The sequence below is a fragment of the Megascapheus bottae genome, chromosome 25, assembly GCF_031878675.1.
Source record: "Megascapheus bottae isolate mThoBot1 chromosome 25, mThoBot2.hap1, whole genome shotgun sequence".
In the NCBI taxonomy this organism is placed as follows: Eukaryota; Metazoa; Chordata; class Mammalia; order Rodentia; family Geomyidae; genus Megascapheus; species Megascapheus bottae.
In genome coordinates this window covers 17,711,286-17,731,354 of record NC_143533.1, presented here as the reverse complement: position 1 = coordinate 17,731,354, position 20,069 = coordinate 17,711,286, and the positions used below count along the sequence as shown (strand labels likewise).

The 20,069-nt window shown below is 41.6% G+C and overlaps 1 protein-coding gene across 1 annotated transcript in view; it reads right to left on the bottom strand.

The window, feature by feature from the left end:
* The window catches only part of Atp8b4 (ATPase phospholipid transporting 8B4 (putative)), a 142,249-nt gene that overhangs the window by 15,668 nt on the left and 106,512 nt on the right, over positions 1 to 20,069 (bottom strand). The window contains exons 22-24 of the mRNA XM_090358436.1: positions 13,432 to 13,579; positions 9,718 to 9,901; positions 8,706 to 8,929 (exon numbers count right to left, since the gene is read on the bottom strand). Of these exons, the coding sequence (XP_090214562.1) occupies positions 8,706 to 8,929; positions 9,718 to 9,901; positions 13,432 to 13,579 (556 nt within the window). The remainder of the gene's footprint in view (positions 1 to 8,705; positions 8,930 to 9,717; positions 9,902 to 13,431; positions 13,580 to 20,069) is intronic.

The window sequence follows — 20,069 nt, the reverse complement described above, 5'->3', positions numbered from 1 at the left end:
AAGCGATACAGATACACATGTATGTATAATTTAATAATGGCTTAAGTTAGCCATTATTAAAAGGTAACATGACATATCATTTATGTGTAAAGATTTATCTAGTATACATAGATAGATAGGAAGGCAAGCAGACATGGAGAGAGAAAAAGAAAAAAGCATAAAAGAAGACAGACACAAAAGCCTGACTCCATTTAAATCAAGTACAGAAGCATGCAAGCATGCACATCCCTGCCATGCTGTTGAGGGTTTCATCTTTTACAGTTCATCCAAGTATAGAACAACTCACCAGAATGATTACAAAATACCAGGGTAATTGTCACCTATAGACAGAAGAGCTGTATGACTGGGAAAAGAAGCAAGGGGGATAGAGGTGTGACTCGACACAACAGGAGAGCATGCTCCAGCACGCTCTTCCCCTCGCTGGATCAGGACACTTTATAACAGTGTGCTTAAATGGCCTTTATAAACCAAGTACTTTTTTTTGGTAGATGTGTTGTATTTTACAATATCAAGAAGAAAAACAAGAAACATGACCTTCTTTCATGGAGATAAGCCTATGGAGACTTGGGGAGAATGTAAGGATTTAGAAAATTTTCAAGGCCTATGGCACATTCTAGCCCAATTAAGTCAGCATCTCTTGGGGGTGGGAGTGGTAAGAATGTAAGTATGCTCAGTTTTCATTTTCCCCCGAGTAACTGAAATGTGAGAAATTATCTTCCCCTCCACTGACAAGGAAACAAAGCAGAGGAGTCAACTCACACTCTCAACAACCTGATGGCACCTCTTTCTTTCCTCAAGTTTATCAATTCATGATCTCGGTTGGAAAACAGAAAAGAATGCAGCTAACCCGAGGTCTTGTAGCTCTGGCACCACATCATTTCTTCACCCTCTGCCTCATCCATCACCCGTGTTCACTCACAAGAAGAGATGAAGAAAGTCTGGGAAACTGTTTGGCCTAGAGCACCTCCTCCTCACAAAGTGGCTAGCACTGAAACCTCCAGCGACTTGACAGCAGCCTTTGTCAACTGGCACCCACAGTTGAGGCCTAATTTCACAACCCAACCAAGACAAGACAGGAAGTGAAAGTCAGGATTCAGTGTCAATGAATTTTTCCAATTTAGAGCCACAAGAATTAAAATTTTAAAAAACTAACATTTACCAAGGACTTATTCCATACATTTGAAGTATTTTAGATAGGAATTCATTGAATTCTAACCAATTGGGGAGGTGAGTACTATTAATAGTTCTTAATAGACAGATGGATGGGGCAGCTGAATTCTACCCCGATTAGAAGACTGCCAATGTCCGATCTCAACACAGAGGTGTCTCACTGTGGCTCTGGGACCTTTCAGAGAATCCACAATATCACAGCTATTTTCCTAATAATCCTAATGATTTGCCCTTTGACTCATTCTCTCTCAGGAGTGTGCTTGACCTGTACTACCATAGCTGACTGAAAGCAAAAGCAGACATGAGAAACCAGTTGTCTTTTATCTTGCCAAGTAGTTTTCCAAAAGTTAGCAGTAGTATCTTTCTCATGGACTTGGTGTTTGTTTTTCCTATAAAAGTAAGTTTTCAATGGGCCATGAGTTTGGCCTAGTGTAGAGTGCTTGCCTAGCATGCACAAAGCCCTGGGTTCAATTCCTCAGTACCACATTCATAGAAAAAGCTGGAAGTGATGCTGTGGCTTAAGTGACTAGGTGCCAGCCTTGAGCAAAAAGTATCCAAGGACAGTGCTCAGGCCCTGAGTTCAAGCCCCAGCACTGGCAAAAAAAAAAAAAAAATAATGAAGTACAGTAACTTTTCAAAATAAACTTGAGTTCTTCATTTTAGTCAGTTAATAAAGTGGTACTTAAACTTTCCAGGACAGCAATAACAACTTCTTTGATACCCCTCCCAAAATAAGGAACTGATAAAATGATCAACAAAGCCACACCCATTACTGAGACAATGAATTAACTATGAATACCTTTTGTCCTGCCCTAATTGTTTGCCTATTTACATCTAAAGATCATGTCTGTACCCTAAAGATGAGTGAAGATGGGCTGAAATGCTATTTTTCCTTCAAAAAATAATACTTGAGAAAAAATAATAAGTACAACTTGCATCACCTGGCATGGTTTCCGGCAGTAACACATAACATGGGTTAAACTGCCAATGGCTTTACTCGTGGTGGCCACAGTAAGCTCACCTCCCCAATGCTCTCACCTGTCCAGGGCCAAGTTTCTCCAACTACCCGGGTTCTATTCTTCCTCAGGACATTCCCATTAGTCAGCGCTCTGTGCCTACAATACTTTTACCCCAAGGTATTCATTTATAAGGTTCCTTGAGGATATGTATGGCTGGGACATTAAAATGTGGATCAAAATTAAACTGGGTCCAGGAACTGTGACAGAACCAGGACATAAGGCTGAAAAAAAAAACCCAAAACACTCAAAACAGTAAAAACTTGAGTCAACTATTAAAAAACCAACACACCTACATTCCATCACCTTCTCCCTTCTCTTTCAGACGGGCTCAATGTTCCTGCTCTAATTTTGAGCGACACAAATTGTTCATATAAATGAAGTCGCACCGATGCATGCACGCACACACACACACCCTGCAAGCTCCCTCTACTCCTCTGGGCAGCTATACCCCTTCTGCCTTCAAAAGTTCTGTTCCCCTTCTGAGTTTCTGTTCTTTCTCAGACTGCGGGAGCAAGGCCATGCTCCTCAGTTACCACTGGAGTGCCGGGAGCCGCTTTTCACCACTCGGAAGTCAAGGCAAGAGGAGAGTCATCCACTTTTCCAGGTTCCCCGCTTTCCCATTTAAACAAGGCTCCTCTTGCCCCTTCTTCAGGGGAGCAATTTATCATTGCTGTCAAGCGTCTTAGATAACGTAAAGGAGCAAAACAGCACAGTGCTAAATTATCATCTAAAAACAGCTTAGAGAACATAACTCTTTCCCCCACCCCGCAGTTTATTGAATGCCACCTGTTTATACACCTTAACAAGCAGGAATAACACAGACCTTCAGTGCTGTAACCACTGACCTATCTCCTGTTTATACACCTTAACAAGCAGTTACATAGACCTTCTGTGCTATAACCACTGACCTATCTCCTGTTGTGGGTGCCTCCCAAGAGATAGGAAGCCCTCATTCTGCAAAAGTATACTAGCCTCGGCCGCCCTCCCCCAGCCTTAAAAACCCATTTGTCTTTTAAAGGAAACATTCTGGAGTATATACGAGGTGTTCAGCTTCAGCACATGTGCCCTTCATTTATGTAATTAGCACAAACCCACCAGAGAGATCCAGAAAGACTGACCCTACCCCAGCTTTTCCACACAGCACATCTGGAAGGTAAATTGGAAGAGCTGCCCTGCCACGTAGAGAAACAAGAGTCACAGGTAACGGCATCCACACAGGTATCCAAGCCTTGAGATGAGTCTCACTCTTTCCAAATTTTCCACTGGGAGTTTTCTGATAGTGTGTGACAGAGCTAAATGTCTTTTCCAGCCTTGACAAAATAATTGTTTCCATATCACAGTATGAATTCAAAAAAAAAAGAGTTCTGTATCTCACTGACAATGATAAATTGTCATCAGATAATATCTCACGAGCATTCCATGCCAAGTAGTTGCATAGTTTCAAATGTGAATTTCCTAAATGGGGCTTTAATATGTATTTTTTTTCATGGCTCTATCCTGGGTAGGAAATAGCTTATCTGTATTAAAACTCCTGAAGACAGAATTAACTTCTGAAATAGGTTACAGGCAAGAATCATGAGCACAGACTTAAAACAGACTGCATGAATCATGAAGTCTTCAAGAATAGACTGGATCAAGTGTGCCCAGATAAAGATCCAGGATTCAATATGGAGACATATCTGCCTTCTATCAATACTACTCTGGACCAGAAATCTGGTTGGAAATCTCATCACGATAAACTGAATTTAATACACCTCAGAGTACTCCAGCTAGTGTATTTGTTAGCAGAAGTTGCCTATAACTTGTTGGTGATGGTAAAAGGCCATTCACCCAAGAGAAAAATGAAGCCTTATGTCTAAGCATAGAAAACACCCCCTGAGACATTAGCTCTCTTTCTCCATGAGGGAGGGAATCCATTTTCCTTTCATAGGGTACTACCTGTTTCTGGATGTTTCTACTTCAGATCCCAAATAAAGCAAACATGTGTTGATTTGGGGCTGAGGGAAGACCTTTTTTTTTTTTTTTGGTCATTTGTGGGGCTTGAACGCTGGGCTTGGGTGCTGTCTATGAGCTCTTCAGCTCAAGGCTAGAGCTCTACTACTTCTGGTTTTTCTGTGTATGTGGTACCAACGACTCGAACCCAGGGCTTTGTACATGCTAGGCAAGCACTATACCACCAGACCACACTCCTGGCCCCGAGGGAAGACATTTTAAAGAGGGAAATGCAGAGGATACAGCTTTGTTATTCTAAGTTCATGTTAACCTGAGCAGTCTCTTCTCAACCAGTGTAGACAGAGCACTAAAGGAGAAATTTGGTGATACTGGGGTTTGAACTGAGGCTTAGTGCTTGTGACATGGGTGCTCTACCACTTAAACCACACCTCCCACCCCTAGACAACAGAGTTTTGAGGCTCAGTTATGCTCACTACTGATTCTCAGCTCTTAGGATAGTTGGGTCCCTTCTCTATACAATCTAAAGCTACACTGACTACCTCTGAGACTTGTTGCCAGGGCATTGATTCTAGGCTTCAACAAGACCTACACTTCTTATTCCATGTCCAGTTCACCTAGCACACAAAAGGAGTGTGTTCCCTTCCAGGAAAATTCTTCTCCAAATCCATCCCAAGGGATGAGAGGTACTGAATGAACCAGAAGAAAGTACCCAGTCACGCCATCATCACCTGAGACATCCCAAGGCTTGCCACCCTGCAGGCAATGAACAGCCCAACTGGAGGAGCCTCATCGCTCTGCCCCACTCCCACCTGCCAGCTGAGCCATTGCCTAGCATCCCCTGGGGCTACCGCAGAATCGCAGCCTAGCCAGAATTCACCAGGCCCTGAAAAACAAAAACAACACGAAACAAAAGATAGGCTGAGGTAGTAAAGAAATAGAATGTGTTACACACTTCAGGTAAAGTGATTAGACTGGTGGTGTTCAAAAGCCAATACTGTGTGTAAAGAAACCGGCTGTGCTCATTTAGGCTGTTGTTTCCAGCTAAGGGGATTGCCTCAAAGCGTACTGTTGAGAACTGACAGGGGATGTTTATGCCAAGTCTCCCTCCTGTCGGGATAGGACAAAGAAAGTGACTGAAGATTAGGCCTCATCACGAAAGGCTGCTCAAGAGATGTGTGCTGTTTATTCAGTCTGCCGGGGCAGGAGCCATTATTTGGCTCCACTTTACCTTAAGAGTATTCAACTTCACTGAAGTGATTTAGAGAGATGGCAGGAGGTACGAAGGCTTCCCCAGGGGCCATCTTTCTTTAAGACTAAAAGTGATCAAGGCTTAAGAAAGTCTCATCACTAGCACATGGTTTGGACGCCAAATCTCCAGCTAGATAGTTTCGAGGGTTTTCAGAAGTTGTTTCTGAATGAGTTAGTTACATGGAGGAGGGAGGGAGGAAGGGGGAGATAGAATATGCTGGTTCTGGGGCTTGAAATCAGGGCACTATCCCTACTTTGCCCAAGGCTGGCATTCTACCACTTGAGCCACACATCCACTTACAGCAATTTAGGACTTGCCTGCACAGATCTCTGCCTCCTGCTGCTGGTGGCTCAAGCCACCAGCACGTGGCTCACATACATGAATATTTTTATAATCCAATGAAAACTTTGAAGATAATGGAAAAGACTTATCAGGAGTTTAAATGTAAACTACTTACTCTGGTATATAAAACAAAACTGTTTTATCCTTTGGACTAGAATTAAAGAAGAAAAAAAAGTATTTGAAAGAAACACGCACAAATAGCCTGTTCCTATGGGAACTGTATTATTTGGGCTTTGTATGTTTATTGCTTTTAAAACATTTAAACTAGGATAAACAGCTAGCCATTGTCAGGTTTTGACATTGTTACTGTAGAGCTGCCTGTTACAGAAATTCCCAAAGAGGGCTCCATATGGCTCCTGACCTCCAGGACACTGTGCGTATTACTTGGGAAATAAAACAGGACAACATACCAAATGAGTGAGGTTAACAGTAATACCCCATCGCACTGACCCTAAAACGCTATCACTGACGTCAAGGTAAAGCCGACACAGGCAGCGCAGGCCTAAGTCCTTGGTGTGATGGAGAGACTGTGTTCATGCAGAAAGACACCAGCAGACATGCCCCTTAATGCTGGTCCTGCATCAAGGATAGACACAAAAGGAGAGAAAAAACAAAAACTCCTAAAAACCTAAACCACAACTGGAATTTTCTGAAACTCAAAAACTCCATGGAAAAAGAAGACAAGTCAAGAGACTCAAAGGCAGGTCACTTAGAAATCAATCATCCAACCTGATGCTACACTAGTTGGCAAAGGCAAAAAAATAAAAATAGAGTGGCCAGGCACCAGTGGCCTATAATCCTAGCTACTCAGGAGGCCGAGATCTAAGGACTGCAGTTCAAAGCCAGCCTGGGCACTCAAGACTGTGAGACTCTTATCTCTAACCACCAAAATACTGGAAGTGATGCTGTGGCTCAAGTAGTAGAGTGCTAACCTTGAACTGAAGAGTTCAGGGACAGTGCCTAGGCCTAGAGTTCAAACCCCACAGCAGACAAAATAAATAAATATAGTGAAGATAGCTTAAGACATGATATCTTCAAGCAAGCCTGACAAGGCATCAGGCAGAGTGGTTGAGGCATTATTAACATGCCAGAGAAGTAGAAACAACTGGCCACAAGACAGACTCAAAGAAAAAACAGCCCAGTTTGGGAATCTCAGCGAACATCAAAGAATATGAATCCTAAGAGCCCCATGCCACCACACAGCGTGATCAAATTGTCAAGTGTTAAATAAGAGAAGGGTTTGAGGCACAGTTCAGGTGCAATGTATGTGTTTAGTATGCATGAGGCTTTTTGGGTTTGGGGGAAAAAGAAAAAATAGTCAAACGCACAAGTTGAAATGAACAACAAGACAAAGTGAATCAAATGCAAGGACACCCCTGATGACCTATACTGGATTCCTCAGCAGAAACAAATCACTCAATCTTTAAAGAAAAAAAAAATTAGCAATCAAGAATAATTACACCCAGCCGGCCACGCTGGCTCATGCCTGTAGTCCTAGCTACTCAGAAGGCTGAGGTCTGAGGATCAAGGTTCAAAGCCAGCCTGGATTCAAAAGATTCAAAAGGACCTGAGACTCTTCTCTCCAATTAACCTCGAGAAAATAGAAAATGGGAAGTGGGGCTTGGCTCAGGGGTAGGGTGGTAGTCTTGAGCTGAAGAGCTCAGGGACAGCGCCCAGGCCAAGTTCAAGCCCTATCACACACACACACACACACACACACACACACGAATACTTATATCCAGTAAACTCTGTCTTTCAAAGATGAAGAAATAATAGTCTTTCTCAAACAAGAGCTGAATGTGGATCACCAGTAGATCAGCTTACAAGAAATGCTAGAGGCAGTTCAAGCTAAAAAGGATAGACATGATTGCTAATTAGTAACATGAAAACATAGGAAACTATAAACTCTGGGAAAAGTTAAGTACACTGTCAAATCTAAAACATGATAGGTAAATCAATTATATCTCTAGTATAATGGCCAAAAGGCAAAACTAAAAAAAAAAAAAGCGACTAAAACTATAACAATGTACAAATTATAACAGGATGTGAAGTGTAACATAAAACCATAACACATGAGGAAGGGAAGCAAAATGTATAGAATTTGTACATCTGATTAAAATTGCTACTTACTTGTAGAGATAAAAGTAGAATGCCAAATGTACTAATTTGTCAACTTTACTCATTTGCTACCCTTCTTACATAGACCAACTTTTAACTGAAAAGTTCCCATCAAAACAGCTTTGAGATGAAGATACCAATTACTTCTCCCTTACTGAAAACATATTTAGTCTCAAACCAGGCACATTCAACGTGTTCAAGTGACTGATTTCCCCATAAGAGGTACCTCAATATTCCTTGTTGGCATTTCTGATTCCAGTTTTTAAATTCTCCTTACAGCTTACCTGTCAGCACATCAAAAGAATCCAATAAAAAAAACCAAAAACAAAACAAAAACCAGGCGTGGTGGCTCACGTGTGTAATCTTAGCTACTCAGGAGGCTGAGATCTGAGGATCAAGGTTCAAAGCCAACCCGGGCACAAAAGGACCTGAAACTCTTATTTCCGATTAACCAGTAGAAAAGTGAAACTAGCACTGAAGCTCAAGGGCTAAGGCTGTAGCCTTAAGCTGAAGAGCTCTGGGACAGTACCCAGGCCCAGAGTCCAAGCCCCAGAACCACCAAAAAAAGAAAAAAAAAGTATGGAAAGGAGTACTTACTAATTGGTTACAATCTAAGTAAGAAAATACAGGAAATTCCAACTAAATACACACACACACACACACACACACACACACACACACACACATTCTTCTTGGGCTGGATTTAAGCTCAAGTTAGCTATCAATTATATACTTATAATACTGTCCCTTGTATCAGGCATAGAAAAATGCTCTTCATTCATTAATAAAGAGCCATGGAAAAGAATTGTTAGACATGGGATCTGGTAGAAGATATGAAAGTACATTTTACCCACCTGTGCTGAGAATCCACAGAAGAAACCAAACCAGAAATGCACCAGGGTGAATGCAAAGTTCTTATAGAAGAAATAGCAGAGGAACTTGCACATTCGGAAGTAGGACCACCTGCCGTGAACAAACAGAAGCCTTTGGAGATACCTGAACTGTGCGAATGAATAGTCACTGGCTAAGACTGCTTGCAGTCCTTCCTGGCCGCTGATGCCAACGCCAATGTGAGCACCTAGGGCGGAAAAGAGAAACATTTTGGGTCCCAGAACAAAGACATAATCTTCTTTTTTTCTTTCTTCCTAGTACTTGGATCTACCCCTTAGCTTTTTTTTTGCTCAATATGTTTAGGGAACTTACTATTTTTATTTTAGGTCATTTATTTATTGAAACCTTCTAACTAGATAAATTCTGTTTTTTACATACATTTGTGAAATACAACAGTTGTTTAACCTAGTTTTACATAACAGGGAAATTGGATTCAGGAAAGTTCAGTAACCTGCATGAAGTTTTACTACTTCTATATGGTAGAAGATAAAGATGTACCTGTCAACATGGCCGTTATTGTGTCCCCAAATAGTCAAAGGTGACCCAAAAATACATAAAGAATTTAATTCAAGGGAAAAGCGAGCCAGCTGCTGGTGGCTCATGCCTGTAATGCTACTCAGGAGGATGACTTCTGAGGATTGTGGTTCAAAGCCAGCCCAGGCAGAAAAGTACATGAGATTCATCTCTAATAAACCAGCAAAAAGCCAGAAGTAGAGGTGTGGCTCAAGTGGTAGAGCTCTTACCTTGGGCAAAAGAAGCTTAGGGGAAGCTCCCAGGCCCTGAGTTCAAGCTCCAGGACAGGGGAAACAAGGAGAAAAGCAGATCTGATGAATACTAATGGTGGCAGAAGCTGGAACCCAGAAAGTATCAGTGAGAATCACAGGAAAATTAACACGATGTGTGTGCCACATTGCCAAAGGCTGCAGCAGCAGACTCCATGTAAGTAGCATGCTGGCGGGAGCGACACCTGCTTACTTTTAATCATGCTCACGTCATTGGCTCCATCGCCGATTGCCAAGGTCACAGCATTTCTGTATTTCTTCACTAGTTCCACCACTTGGGCTTTCTGGAGCGGTGTAACTCTGCAGCAAACCACAGCCCTACACATGCAGGCAAGCTTCAGGAAATCATTCTTCATGTCGCTTTCTAGGGCATAGGCCTGTGCGATTGAAAAAAAAAAAATCCAGGCAAGAATACATAACAATATATGTAATCTGGAAAGAAAATGTGTGTGTGTGTACTAGGGCTGGAGCTCAAGGCCTGGGTGCTTGTCCCTTAGCTTTTTCCTGCAAGGTTGATGCTCTACCACTTGAGCCACAGTTCAATTTTTAATGGCTAATGGGAGATGAGTCTCACGGACTTTGAGACTGGCTTCTAGCTCCATCCTCAGATCTCAGTCTCATAAGTGGCTAGGATTACAGGTGTGAAACACCAGTGCATGACTTACTCATTTTTGTTTTTGAAAGAAATGAGTATCAAACTCCTAGTAAACACCAGGAAATTTAAAAATAATAACCTTTGACACTTTATCATGCTGCATTAGGAAAATAAATTCAGTGTTGGAGAAAAAACTACTAAATTTATTTTTAAGCAAAAAAAATCAGAACAAGCAAAAAAGTCTGTTCAGAAGTAACTACAAAGTATTTGGCTGTTGTTTATGATGGGATTTTTTTTTTTGGTTCCTTCGTACTGCTGTGCTTGTTGTGCTTGTTAATTGCAGGCAAAATAAAGAGCAGATCGCCTACAGACTGCTCCCTAAAGGGCACTGGAACCAAGTGAGGCTTACAAAAGACCACTACACACCCTGCATCTCAATCAGGCTTCCCACCTACCTGACCTGGACACTGGCTGAATCCAAAGACATGACAACAGTTAGACATGCTAAGGGTGTGCTGAGGAACAATATACCTTCCAGTTTAACCACGGAATTCTTTTTGTACAAAACATTCCATCTTTGGAAGGAGCAGTACCAGGCCAGGGGCTTGAACTCCCAGCATCAGGCTTGTCAGTCGGCTGTTTAAGTCATGACTCCAGCCCCATTTCTCACCGGTCACTTTTGCTTCCCATGTGGGCACATGTCTGAGGCACAATGAATGTACTTTTAAGTTTCCACCAGAGGGATCAAGGAGGCATGCCACCATGTCTAGCGGGGAGTCTTATAGACTTTTTTTTTTTTTTTTTTTGCCAGTCTTGGGGCTTGTACTCAGGGCCTGAGCACTGTCCTTAGGCTTTCTCAAGGCTAGTGCTCTACCACTTGAGCCACAGCACCATTCTGGATTTGGGGGTGAGGTGTCATGGGGCCTGGGTGTTGTCCACGAGCTCTTCAGCTCAAGGCTACTACCCTACCCTTGAGCCAAACCCCACTTCCAGTTTTCTAGAGGTTAACTGGAGATAAGAGTCTCAGACTTTTGTGCCGGGGTTGGCTTTGACCTACGATCCTCAGATCTCAGCATCCTGAGTAGCTAGGATTCCAGGCGTGAGCCATAAGCATCTGGCCACTCAAACTTTAAGTTATAGGCATCTCTGAGTAAATCTTTGAGCAAAACCCACTCAGCCAGTTGCCTACACTTTTGAGTTTTATCTTCTCCATTCATCATTTTCATAACACCAACTCGCTGGTTTCCCATGACTTAATAGGTTTTATTTTGCTTCTGTGCTTTTATTCGTATTTCTATTTGCAAACACTACTTTCTCCAGAAAGCCTTCCTTGATCATTCCACAAGGGACGACTACCTGTGTCTTCCCCTAAGCACACATAACGCATTGTAACCATTCCTATTAGACAGTGATTTTTCATACCATTAGACAGCAACTGCTAAACCAGATACCAGATTCCCACTCCTATCTTTAACCTTAGGCTTTAGCACAATGATCTGGACATGAGGAATAAGGGCTCATGATGTAAATGGGGAGAAAAACAAACAAACAAACAAACAAACACCCTATTCTAGTCTAGAAAGCCTATTCCCAGAGGGAATTCCAATTCAGAAGTCGCAAATTGTCCAGGGCCTTCCCGAACTGCTGTTTTACTTAACACAGCCACCATGTTCTCTATTCTTTCTTCTCTAGGATCAGTAAGTACAAAAGAAAACTACTGTCAGACTTTGAGAAATTGAGGTCCTACTACTACATTACAAAGCATCAGGATTTGAGCCAATTATAGTCATGATTTGAAATACAACAACAACAAAAAAAATTATAATCATATGAGCAGTGATAAGTCTATTTCCTTAAATGGGCAGAGGCCTTTAGCATCAGGATATGAAGCTAAAGGAGTCCTACAAAGCATCCATTTTAGCAACTTGAGAAAGACAGAGAGAAAGACAGAGAGACAAAAACAGAGCGAGACTGAGAGACAGAGATTGAAAGACAGAGGCAGACTAAGAGAGAGGTAGGGAGGCAGAGATTGACATACAGATTGAGAGAAAGATAGCTAGAAATGAGAAAGAGGGAGCGAGACAGAGATTGAGGGAGAGAGACAGATGGTGAGAGATGGAGACGAGAGAAAGAATAAGTTACCACCTGAGTATTCCCACCCTACCAACCAAACTCAACCCATGGGGGCTCTTGCTCATATTGCAGTCCCTGGGAAACTCAGCCTGGAAGCTCCCAACTGACAGCCTTAGAATGCTCAGTTGCTGTTCATCTGAGCAAGGGAGAAGTCCATGTCATCTGGACAAATTTTCAACAGAGCTTGGCCTGCAGAGGAGCTCTGTAACTTTCCACAGTGTAAAACACAACACATCATTAGGTCTGCAATCCAGCTGGAGAATGCTCTGAGCGCTAAGAGCTAGCAGACAGATGATCACAAGGGAGGAAAAAAAATACAATATACTCACATCCAACTTCTTTTGTCCTCTAAGAAACTTTCTACAAGAAGAAACATTTTATGTTTTCTTTCCCCAAACCCCAAAGTTGAAAAAAGAATCATCAAAGCCAAAGAAAGATGTGAGATTAGTTCTTTGTGCACATAAATGATAATTTCACTAGAGTGCAATCGGACTTTTTGTATTCCAAATTAGAAACCGAGAGGAGCGTTTTGATTTTTTTTTGTTCAAAACTTGGAACATGAACTATATTAAAAGTACAATGCAAGTTTATTTTATTATGACAAGAACCAGATTTCCTAATCAAAGCAAATTGTTTGGCCTGGCTACAAAATGCTGCTATTTAGAAAAACCACCAGAGGTATCTGAATGGCAATAATTTGGTGTGGTAATTATATGAAGGTCAGGCTCTGCTCTGCAAATCACAGACATTAGCAAGAGCAGTAATTGCAACTCATCCATCCAGTTGCATTTACTTTAATTAAATAACACCAAGCTGTGACACTCCCCCGCCCTTGGAAAAGCACTTAAATAATATGGCTTAAGTGCTCTACAGTCATTTAGACAAGATTAATATTCTGTGAGTACAGTATTTCTTCAGACTCTCTTTTTGCTGTGACGGTTCAAACAATAATGTATGAAATATATATTAGAGGTTTCCTTTTTCCTTTGCAAACAGGAAACCATTGTGTATGCCCTATTTCTCCTAGTGTCATTTGTTTCACACACACACACACACACACACACACACACACACACACACACACACACACACACACATAGAGTTCTTATTATGACAACACAAAAGAGATGATTATGGCTCTAAAGAAAAAGAAGGGACAAAAGCCTGAAGCGAACTCACCAAACTGTGGCCATTTATGACTAAGGCATGTTCTCCTGCTAGGGTTTCTTCTGCAGCAGATTTCAGTTCCAGTGGCTGCTGCTTTTCACAAACTACCTGGCCATCCAAAATGCGCTGGTTTTGTCCAAACAGAATTTCCTTCACTGTCCTTCAAGAACAAGGGTGAGAAACAAACAAAAAACCATTGTGGCACAGTACACAGAGCCTATCTACAACTCCAGAGGTTAACTATTGTTGTGCTGCTATTCAGACACAGTTTAGCACAAGACCCAGTGTGAGCATGTCACCTGGGTAGTTAGTGCTTAGTGATGGGGTTAGGAGGCTGGAGCAGATTTCTAACTTCTAGGATAGATAGTGGGAGAAACAAAATGAACATAGAATTCTCTGAACTGCTTCATATTACCTAACAGGTTGTCACCATCTTGGGCTGGGTTTAACTAGGGAATCTTGGCAGGCTTGTTGTAAATATATACTAGCTCAAGCTAGCAGTCTTTGAGAAACATATTTGTATGTGTGAGTGTGTGTGTGTGTGTGTGTGTGTGTGTGTGTGCGCGCGCGCGTGTGTACTAGGGATTGAACTCTGAATCTGAGCACTATTTTTTAGCTTTTTCATTCAAGGCTTTTACTCTACCACTTGAGCCACAGCTCCCCTTCCAACTTTTCATGGTTAATTAGACGTTTGTGCTCCTGCTTGCTTTACTCTATGATCATCAGATCTCAGCCTCTTTATTTCCCCCCAGGTTTTAGGCTTGAACTCAAGGCCGGGGCAGTGGCCCTGAGCTCTTTTACCAAGGGCTAGTATTCTACCACTTTGAGCCACAGGTCCACTTCCAGTTTTCTGGTGGTTAACTGGAGATCAGAATGGTTCAAAGAGTGGACAATGGTTTGAACCATGATCCTCATGATCTTTGACTACTGAGTAGCTAAGATTATAGGCAAGAGTTGCCAGCACCTGGACTGATAAATATTAAAATGGTAATAAAAACAAATGATGGCATTTGTTAGTAATTAAAAAATAATATGTTAAGTGAAAAAATTTATACTCATCACCTCAAGCAATAGGATTCACTGTTTAGGAAAGAAACTAAGACACCCAAGTATATAGAACCATTCCACATGGAAACTCTACCAGCGTTCTTGATTGAATTAGCAGTACTAGGCAACAATCCTGCCCACATCCCATCCATCTCTCACACTTAAGGGAAAGCTTATATGATAACAAAAAAATAGAAATGGCATTTCAGTGTTCTCTTCATCATGCAAAGATGATGCCTTTAAGGGAAAGGAAATTTCCTCGGTGGGGTCCTCTGGGTGACAGGCTTTGAAGGAATCTAGGACAAGCTGACCTGACCACAAAAGCTTCAACCACAACCAGAGATCCACCAGCAGATCCATTTGCATGCATGAAAAAGTGGGGTATGTAAACCTATACAAGGTCATATGTGTGTGTCTGCAAACAAATTGATTCAAGTATGGTAGACTTGGGGGAGGAACAACTCCTTTGAACAACAAACAAAATGAATACTAGGAAGCTGAAACATGTTTTATCTGTGTGTGGGGGTACACATGGAAAGGGGAATGGCAGATAAATGCAGTCATATTGTATTCAATACACTGATGTGACAGGGGACCAGGTAACTTGGGAGAAGAGGGGGTGGGAGGGGTAGAGAGAATGATGGAAAGGGTGGCATTGATCAAGATGCTTTGTCCTCCTAAACTGACATGTCAAATTGAAACCTCCGTATAGCTACTTGAGAGAGAGAGAGACAGACAGACAGACAGACCTACAGACACAGAGAGAGAGCACGCGCAGAGAGAGAAAAGAAAATGGGTAGTAAAAAAATAAACTACTGAAGTGGTGCTGTGGCTCAAATGGTAGAGCACTAGCCTTGAGCTGAAGAGCTCAGGGACAGTACCCAGGTCCAGAGTTCAGCCTCACAACCAAAAAACTAATTACACAGCAGATATTGTGGCTTATGGCAAAATCGATTGGCTCCATAAAGGTTCATCCAATATAGAAGACATTTATTGATAGTGGTTGATGAAGAGACTCCTCTGGTATAAGAGAATGATCACCATATTGAAACCAAGCATTTAGGTGCTTTCTAATTACTGAAATATGTAAACAGCATTTCATTGACAACTTAAAAGCACAAATAGCAGCAGTAACAATACATTTTTAAACCCCAACCTACCTCCCCTAGGAAGACAAACACTCACACTTCCCAACCAATCAACTACCTTATCTTCTAGTTTACCATTTCCTTCCCTTTTCCAAGAATAAAACTTCACATCCACAGATAGAAACCCAGAGGTCATGTGACCTTCTGCCCTAAAGATGACAGCACTGTTTAGTCATAAGCACTTTGCCAGACCAAAGAAAAGATTTATAAAGTCAGATTGCTCTGTGTGAAATTTAGGGAGTTAAAAGTCAGGAGGAGATGGTACAGATGTGTGAAAAATCACTATTTGAAATGTGGGAGGGTCAGACTTTCGCAGCAGATAATCATGTCCAGAATTCCCTCCTCGCAGCCTGGAGAATTTACAGCCCCATATAATAAAGCAAGCCACGGAGGCAAGTTCCCTGGAAGAGAAGTCTGTTCTACGTGTACCCCACAGCCCATAAATTGTGCCTTAAAAGCAGCACAAGGAACACATCCCCTGAGGTTTCCTTTTTAGTCAAGTTCTCCCTTGCTGTATAAATGGCTTCACCTCTGCCTTCCCCACCCTCCCCCAGGATGAGAACATTCCGAAGAAAGGTGAAGTTCATGAAAGTATTGGTGAAATACTATTTACTTAGGATCCCCTCCCCCCGCAAAAATCTTCCTAACATCTGACATGAGACCTTTGCCAGGCAGAAAGGGACAGTTGGACTTTTTTTCCCCTGTTCTGTTTAAAAAACAAAAACCAAAACCAATGGTCTTTTCTCACTGGCTATCACTGCCTGCCAGAGCAGTCTGCTTCTGTCAGACATTTATTGAGTTCTGTAGCAGCCATTTCTTTTTCTCCCTGTAATGAGATGGAACTCTTCACACACCAGCTGCTTCTTGCAAGAACAAGGTATTGGGGGAGGGGGAGGTTATAACTGCACAGAACTCGCTTCAGTGAACGTGAACTGTATGTTTTTGTAGGCGTCCTACACGATGCTTAACCTCAGAATAGGAATGACATGTTACAACACAACAGTGTCTGTCTGGCGAGCTTTGTTGTGAAAAGACAGTTCCTAACGATGCTGGTGTGCACAAATGTGAACCATGGGAGTGGCCACTGGCCTGTGCAGCCCGGTATTCTCAGGCCCAGGAAGGCTCTGTGAGTGGCCTCTGACTGACTCCATGCCACATGGAATAAGTCATTCTGTGGCACTGCTTAAGGAAATCTACATTCAAATATCAGAAGGCTCTGTTAGGAACTGGGTGAAATTCATGGTACCACCTTAAGAACTAGGTTTGCACTGTGGAAAGCAGTATGGCGGTTCCTCAAAAGACTAAACAGAGAGCTCTCCTATGACCCAGCAATCGCACTCCTTGGCATTTACCCAAATGTCCAGAAACAAGGGCATACTAAACATAACAGCACAATGACGTTCATTGGAGCATTATTCACCATAGCTAAGATATGGAACCAACCCAGATGCCCCTTAGTAGATGACTGGATCAAGACGATGTGTTATTTATACACAATGGAATTCTATGCTGCCATCAGAAAGAATGAATCACCCCATTCATAAGGAAATGGAAATACTTGGAAAAAAAATCATATTAAGTGAAGTAAACCAGACCCAAAGGAACATAGGCTCAAAGGTTTCCCTCATTTGTAATAATTAGTACACAACTAGGATTCTCCTAGCAGAGGATCACAGTAGCACAAAAGCTGTGTACATAAAATCGTACAGATGACTAAACAAAACAAACTCTAGGTTAATGAAACAAGAGGTTTATCTTTGTGATGGCTGTTCTTAATGTACTATGTGACATTATTTCTTTTCTTTTCTCTTCTTTTTCCCTTCCACTTATGGTTAATCTCATGAGGTTACTGCATCTGAATTTGTGTATAGGTATACTGTATATACACTTGTTTATTTGAAATAGGGAAGGGGAAAAACAAGATGACTGGGAGGGAGAGGGGGGAAGGAAAGGGGAACAAAAACATGAGAAGGGGTATCGAAGTTCAAGAAACAATGTGCCCACTACCTGACGAATGTAACTGTAACCCCTCTACACATTATCCTGACAATAAAATACAATTCAAAAAAAGAGAAAGACCTGGGTTCAGATTCACCGTTTTCCTCCAACAGGAGAGAAGTAGCTGCAGTTGAGTTTTATGACTACTGGCCAGTGGATTATATGGTGTAAGAACCAAGACTGGAACTCAAGGATATTAATTTCTAGTGCTCTGTCTACCACACAAAACTAGCCTACTCGGAGTCAGCCACAGTTTGGAATAAAATGACAGTGTGAGAGATGACAAGTCCATTCTGTTGGGCGCTGGTGGCTCATACCTGTAACCCTAGCTACTCAGGAATCTGAGGTCTGAGGATCATAATCCAAAGCTAGGTCTGGCAGGAAAAGCTGTGAAATTATTATCTCCAAATTAACCACCAAAAAGCCAGAAGTATTCATGGCACAAGCAGTAGAGCACTGGTTTTGAGCAATAAAAAGCTTCAAGAACAGTGTCCAGGCCCTGAGTTCAAGCCCCAGGACTGGGTTACACACAACACGCACCTACATACAAAATGGAATCAGCACACAAAACTGAAATATAGAATTAGTTCCCATACCATCCCAAACAAAATTACACTCTCAGTCTTCTTCCTTTGGGTAGAAAATATATGCATTGAAGAAAAAAAATAAAAAATATGTATTGGTAAAATGTAATCAATTGCAGTGAACAGCTGAGAAACCACAGCAGTTTAATTGTGGGATTCTGGACATGTCCTTAATGCTGCAGCAGCTAAGGCCGCAAAACTAAGCCAGGAATCCAAATGTCTAAGATAGTATCATGACACTAAACTTGAAACAAGCCGTATCTATACTACGTATGAAAATTACATACCCATGCTTATGGCATACTCTAAACTCACGTGACAGGTTTAAACTGAAACATTTAGGTCATTTCCTTCCAACAGCTACTATCACCCACTATCACTCAGATCTCATTTTTGATACATTTTGGTTGTTTTTTTTTTTTTTTTTTTTTTTTTTTTTTTGCCAGTCCTGGGCTTGAGCTCAGGGCCTGAGCACTGTCCTTGGACTTTCTCAAGGCTCGAGCTCTACCACTTGAGCCTCAGCATTACTTCCGGCTTTTATCTATGTATGTGGTACCGAGGAATCGAACCCGGGTCTTCATGCATGCTAGGCAAGCACTTTAACCATTAGGCCAAACTCCCGGCTACATTTTGGTTTTGTGGGGTTTTTTTTTCATGAACTTTCTCTGAACTCAAAAGCATGATGCAAGAAAATGGAATGGTCCATGTATATGATTTCAGTGTTTCACCCCCCCCCCAAAGTTAGGGGTTTAGACAAAACCAGTCACAGTTAGGGGTATAGCAAGCATCTTCAGGTAGCTTTTATCCCCAATCCTAGTATCAAGCCCATCTATCCAATAAATGTACTCATTCCTCTATTAAAGAATTGGCTGTCATGCACTGCCTGCCTGTCTTCGACTGAGTTATTTAATGGGTTAACTTCCAAGTCAAGATTGAAATCAACGTTGTGTGCCAGTGAGCTGAGCAGATGCTCTCCAGGGTTGTGAACTATTGAGTCTAGGTGAACATTCTTCACTTTTTTTCCTTTTATTTTTAAATTCTGATTGAAAAGAAATGGGGGACTGGATTGTAGCTCAGCAAAAAAGCACTTGCTTAGCAAGGGCAAAGTCCTGGGTTCGATCCCCACTACCAAAAGAGACCAAAAAAAGAAAATTAAAAAATGTTAAAAAAAAAAAGTTAAATGACGTTTTACAATCTCATTTTCCACTTCTAAGATATATCATAGATATCATTCAAGGTCAGTAATTTACAAAATAAACATTTTGATTACATAGTACTCCATTGTGTGTGTGTGTGTGTGTGTGTGTATGATAAATGTAATAGTATTTAACAAAATCTCTTTCTTTCTTTTTTAAAGGAAATTCCTAGAAGCAGAACTCACTAGATTCATATATGCAACTTGGAAATCTATTGGTATTGTCCCTCATTTATAACTCATTGATAACTTAGGGTTAATCTTGGTAGTCATCTTGGGCTGAGAGATGTCTTAGAGATTAATTAAGCTGAAGGTATTTTGAGAGATACGAATGATATCTCTGACGTATTGGTCTTCTGTAAGAGTTTTATACATGAATGAATTTAAAATTTAAAATTCTATAGGCTCTTAGAAGGTAGCAGGACTGTGAAAGTTGGGCTGGTTGGAAGAAATATGTCATTGGCGTGTCCTGGGGTGGAGGGAGGGCTGTAGCATGTCCCGCTCCTTCCTGTCACTGTTCCTCTCTGCTTCCTGGCTGCCATAATTGGATAGCTCTGCTCTACCACGTCCTCACCATGATGTACTAAAGCCATGAGGTGTACGGTAAGTCCTCCCTCATGAATTGGTTCTCTTAGGTAGCTGTTAACATCAATGATGCCATGGAGTCCCAACAACTAT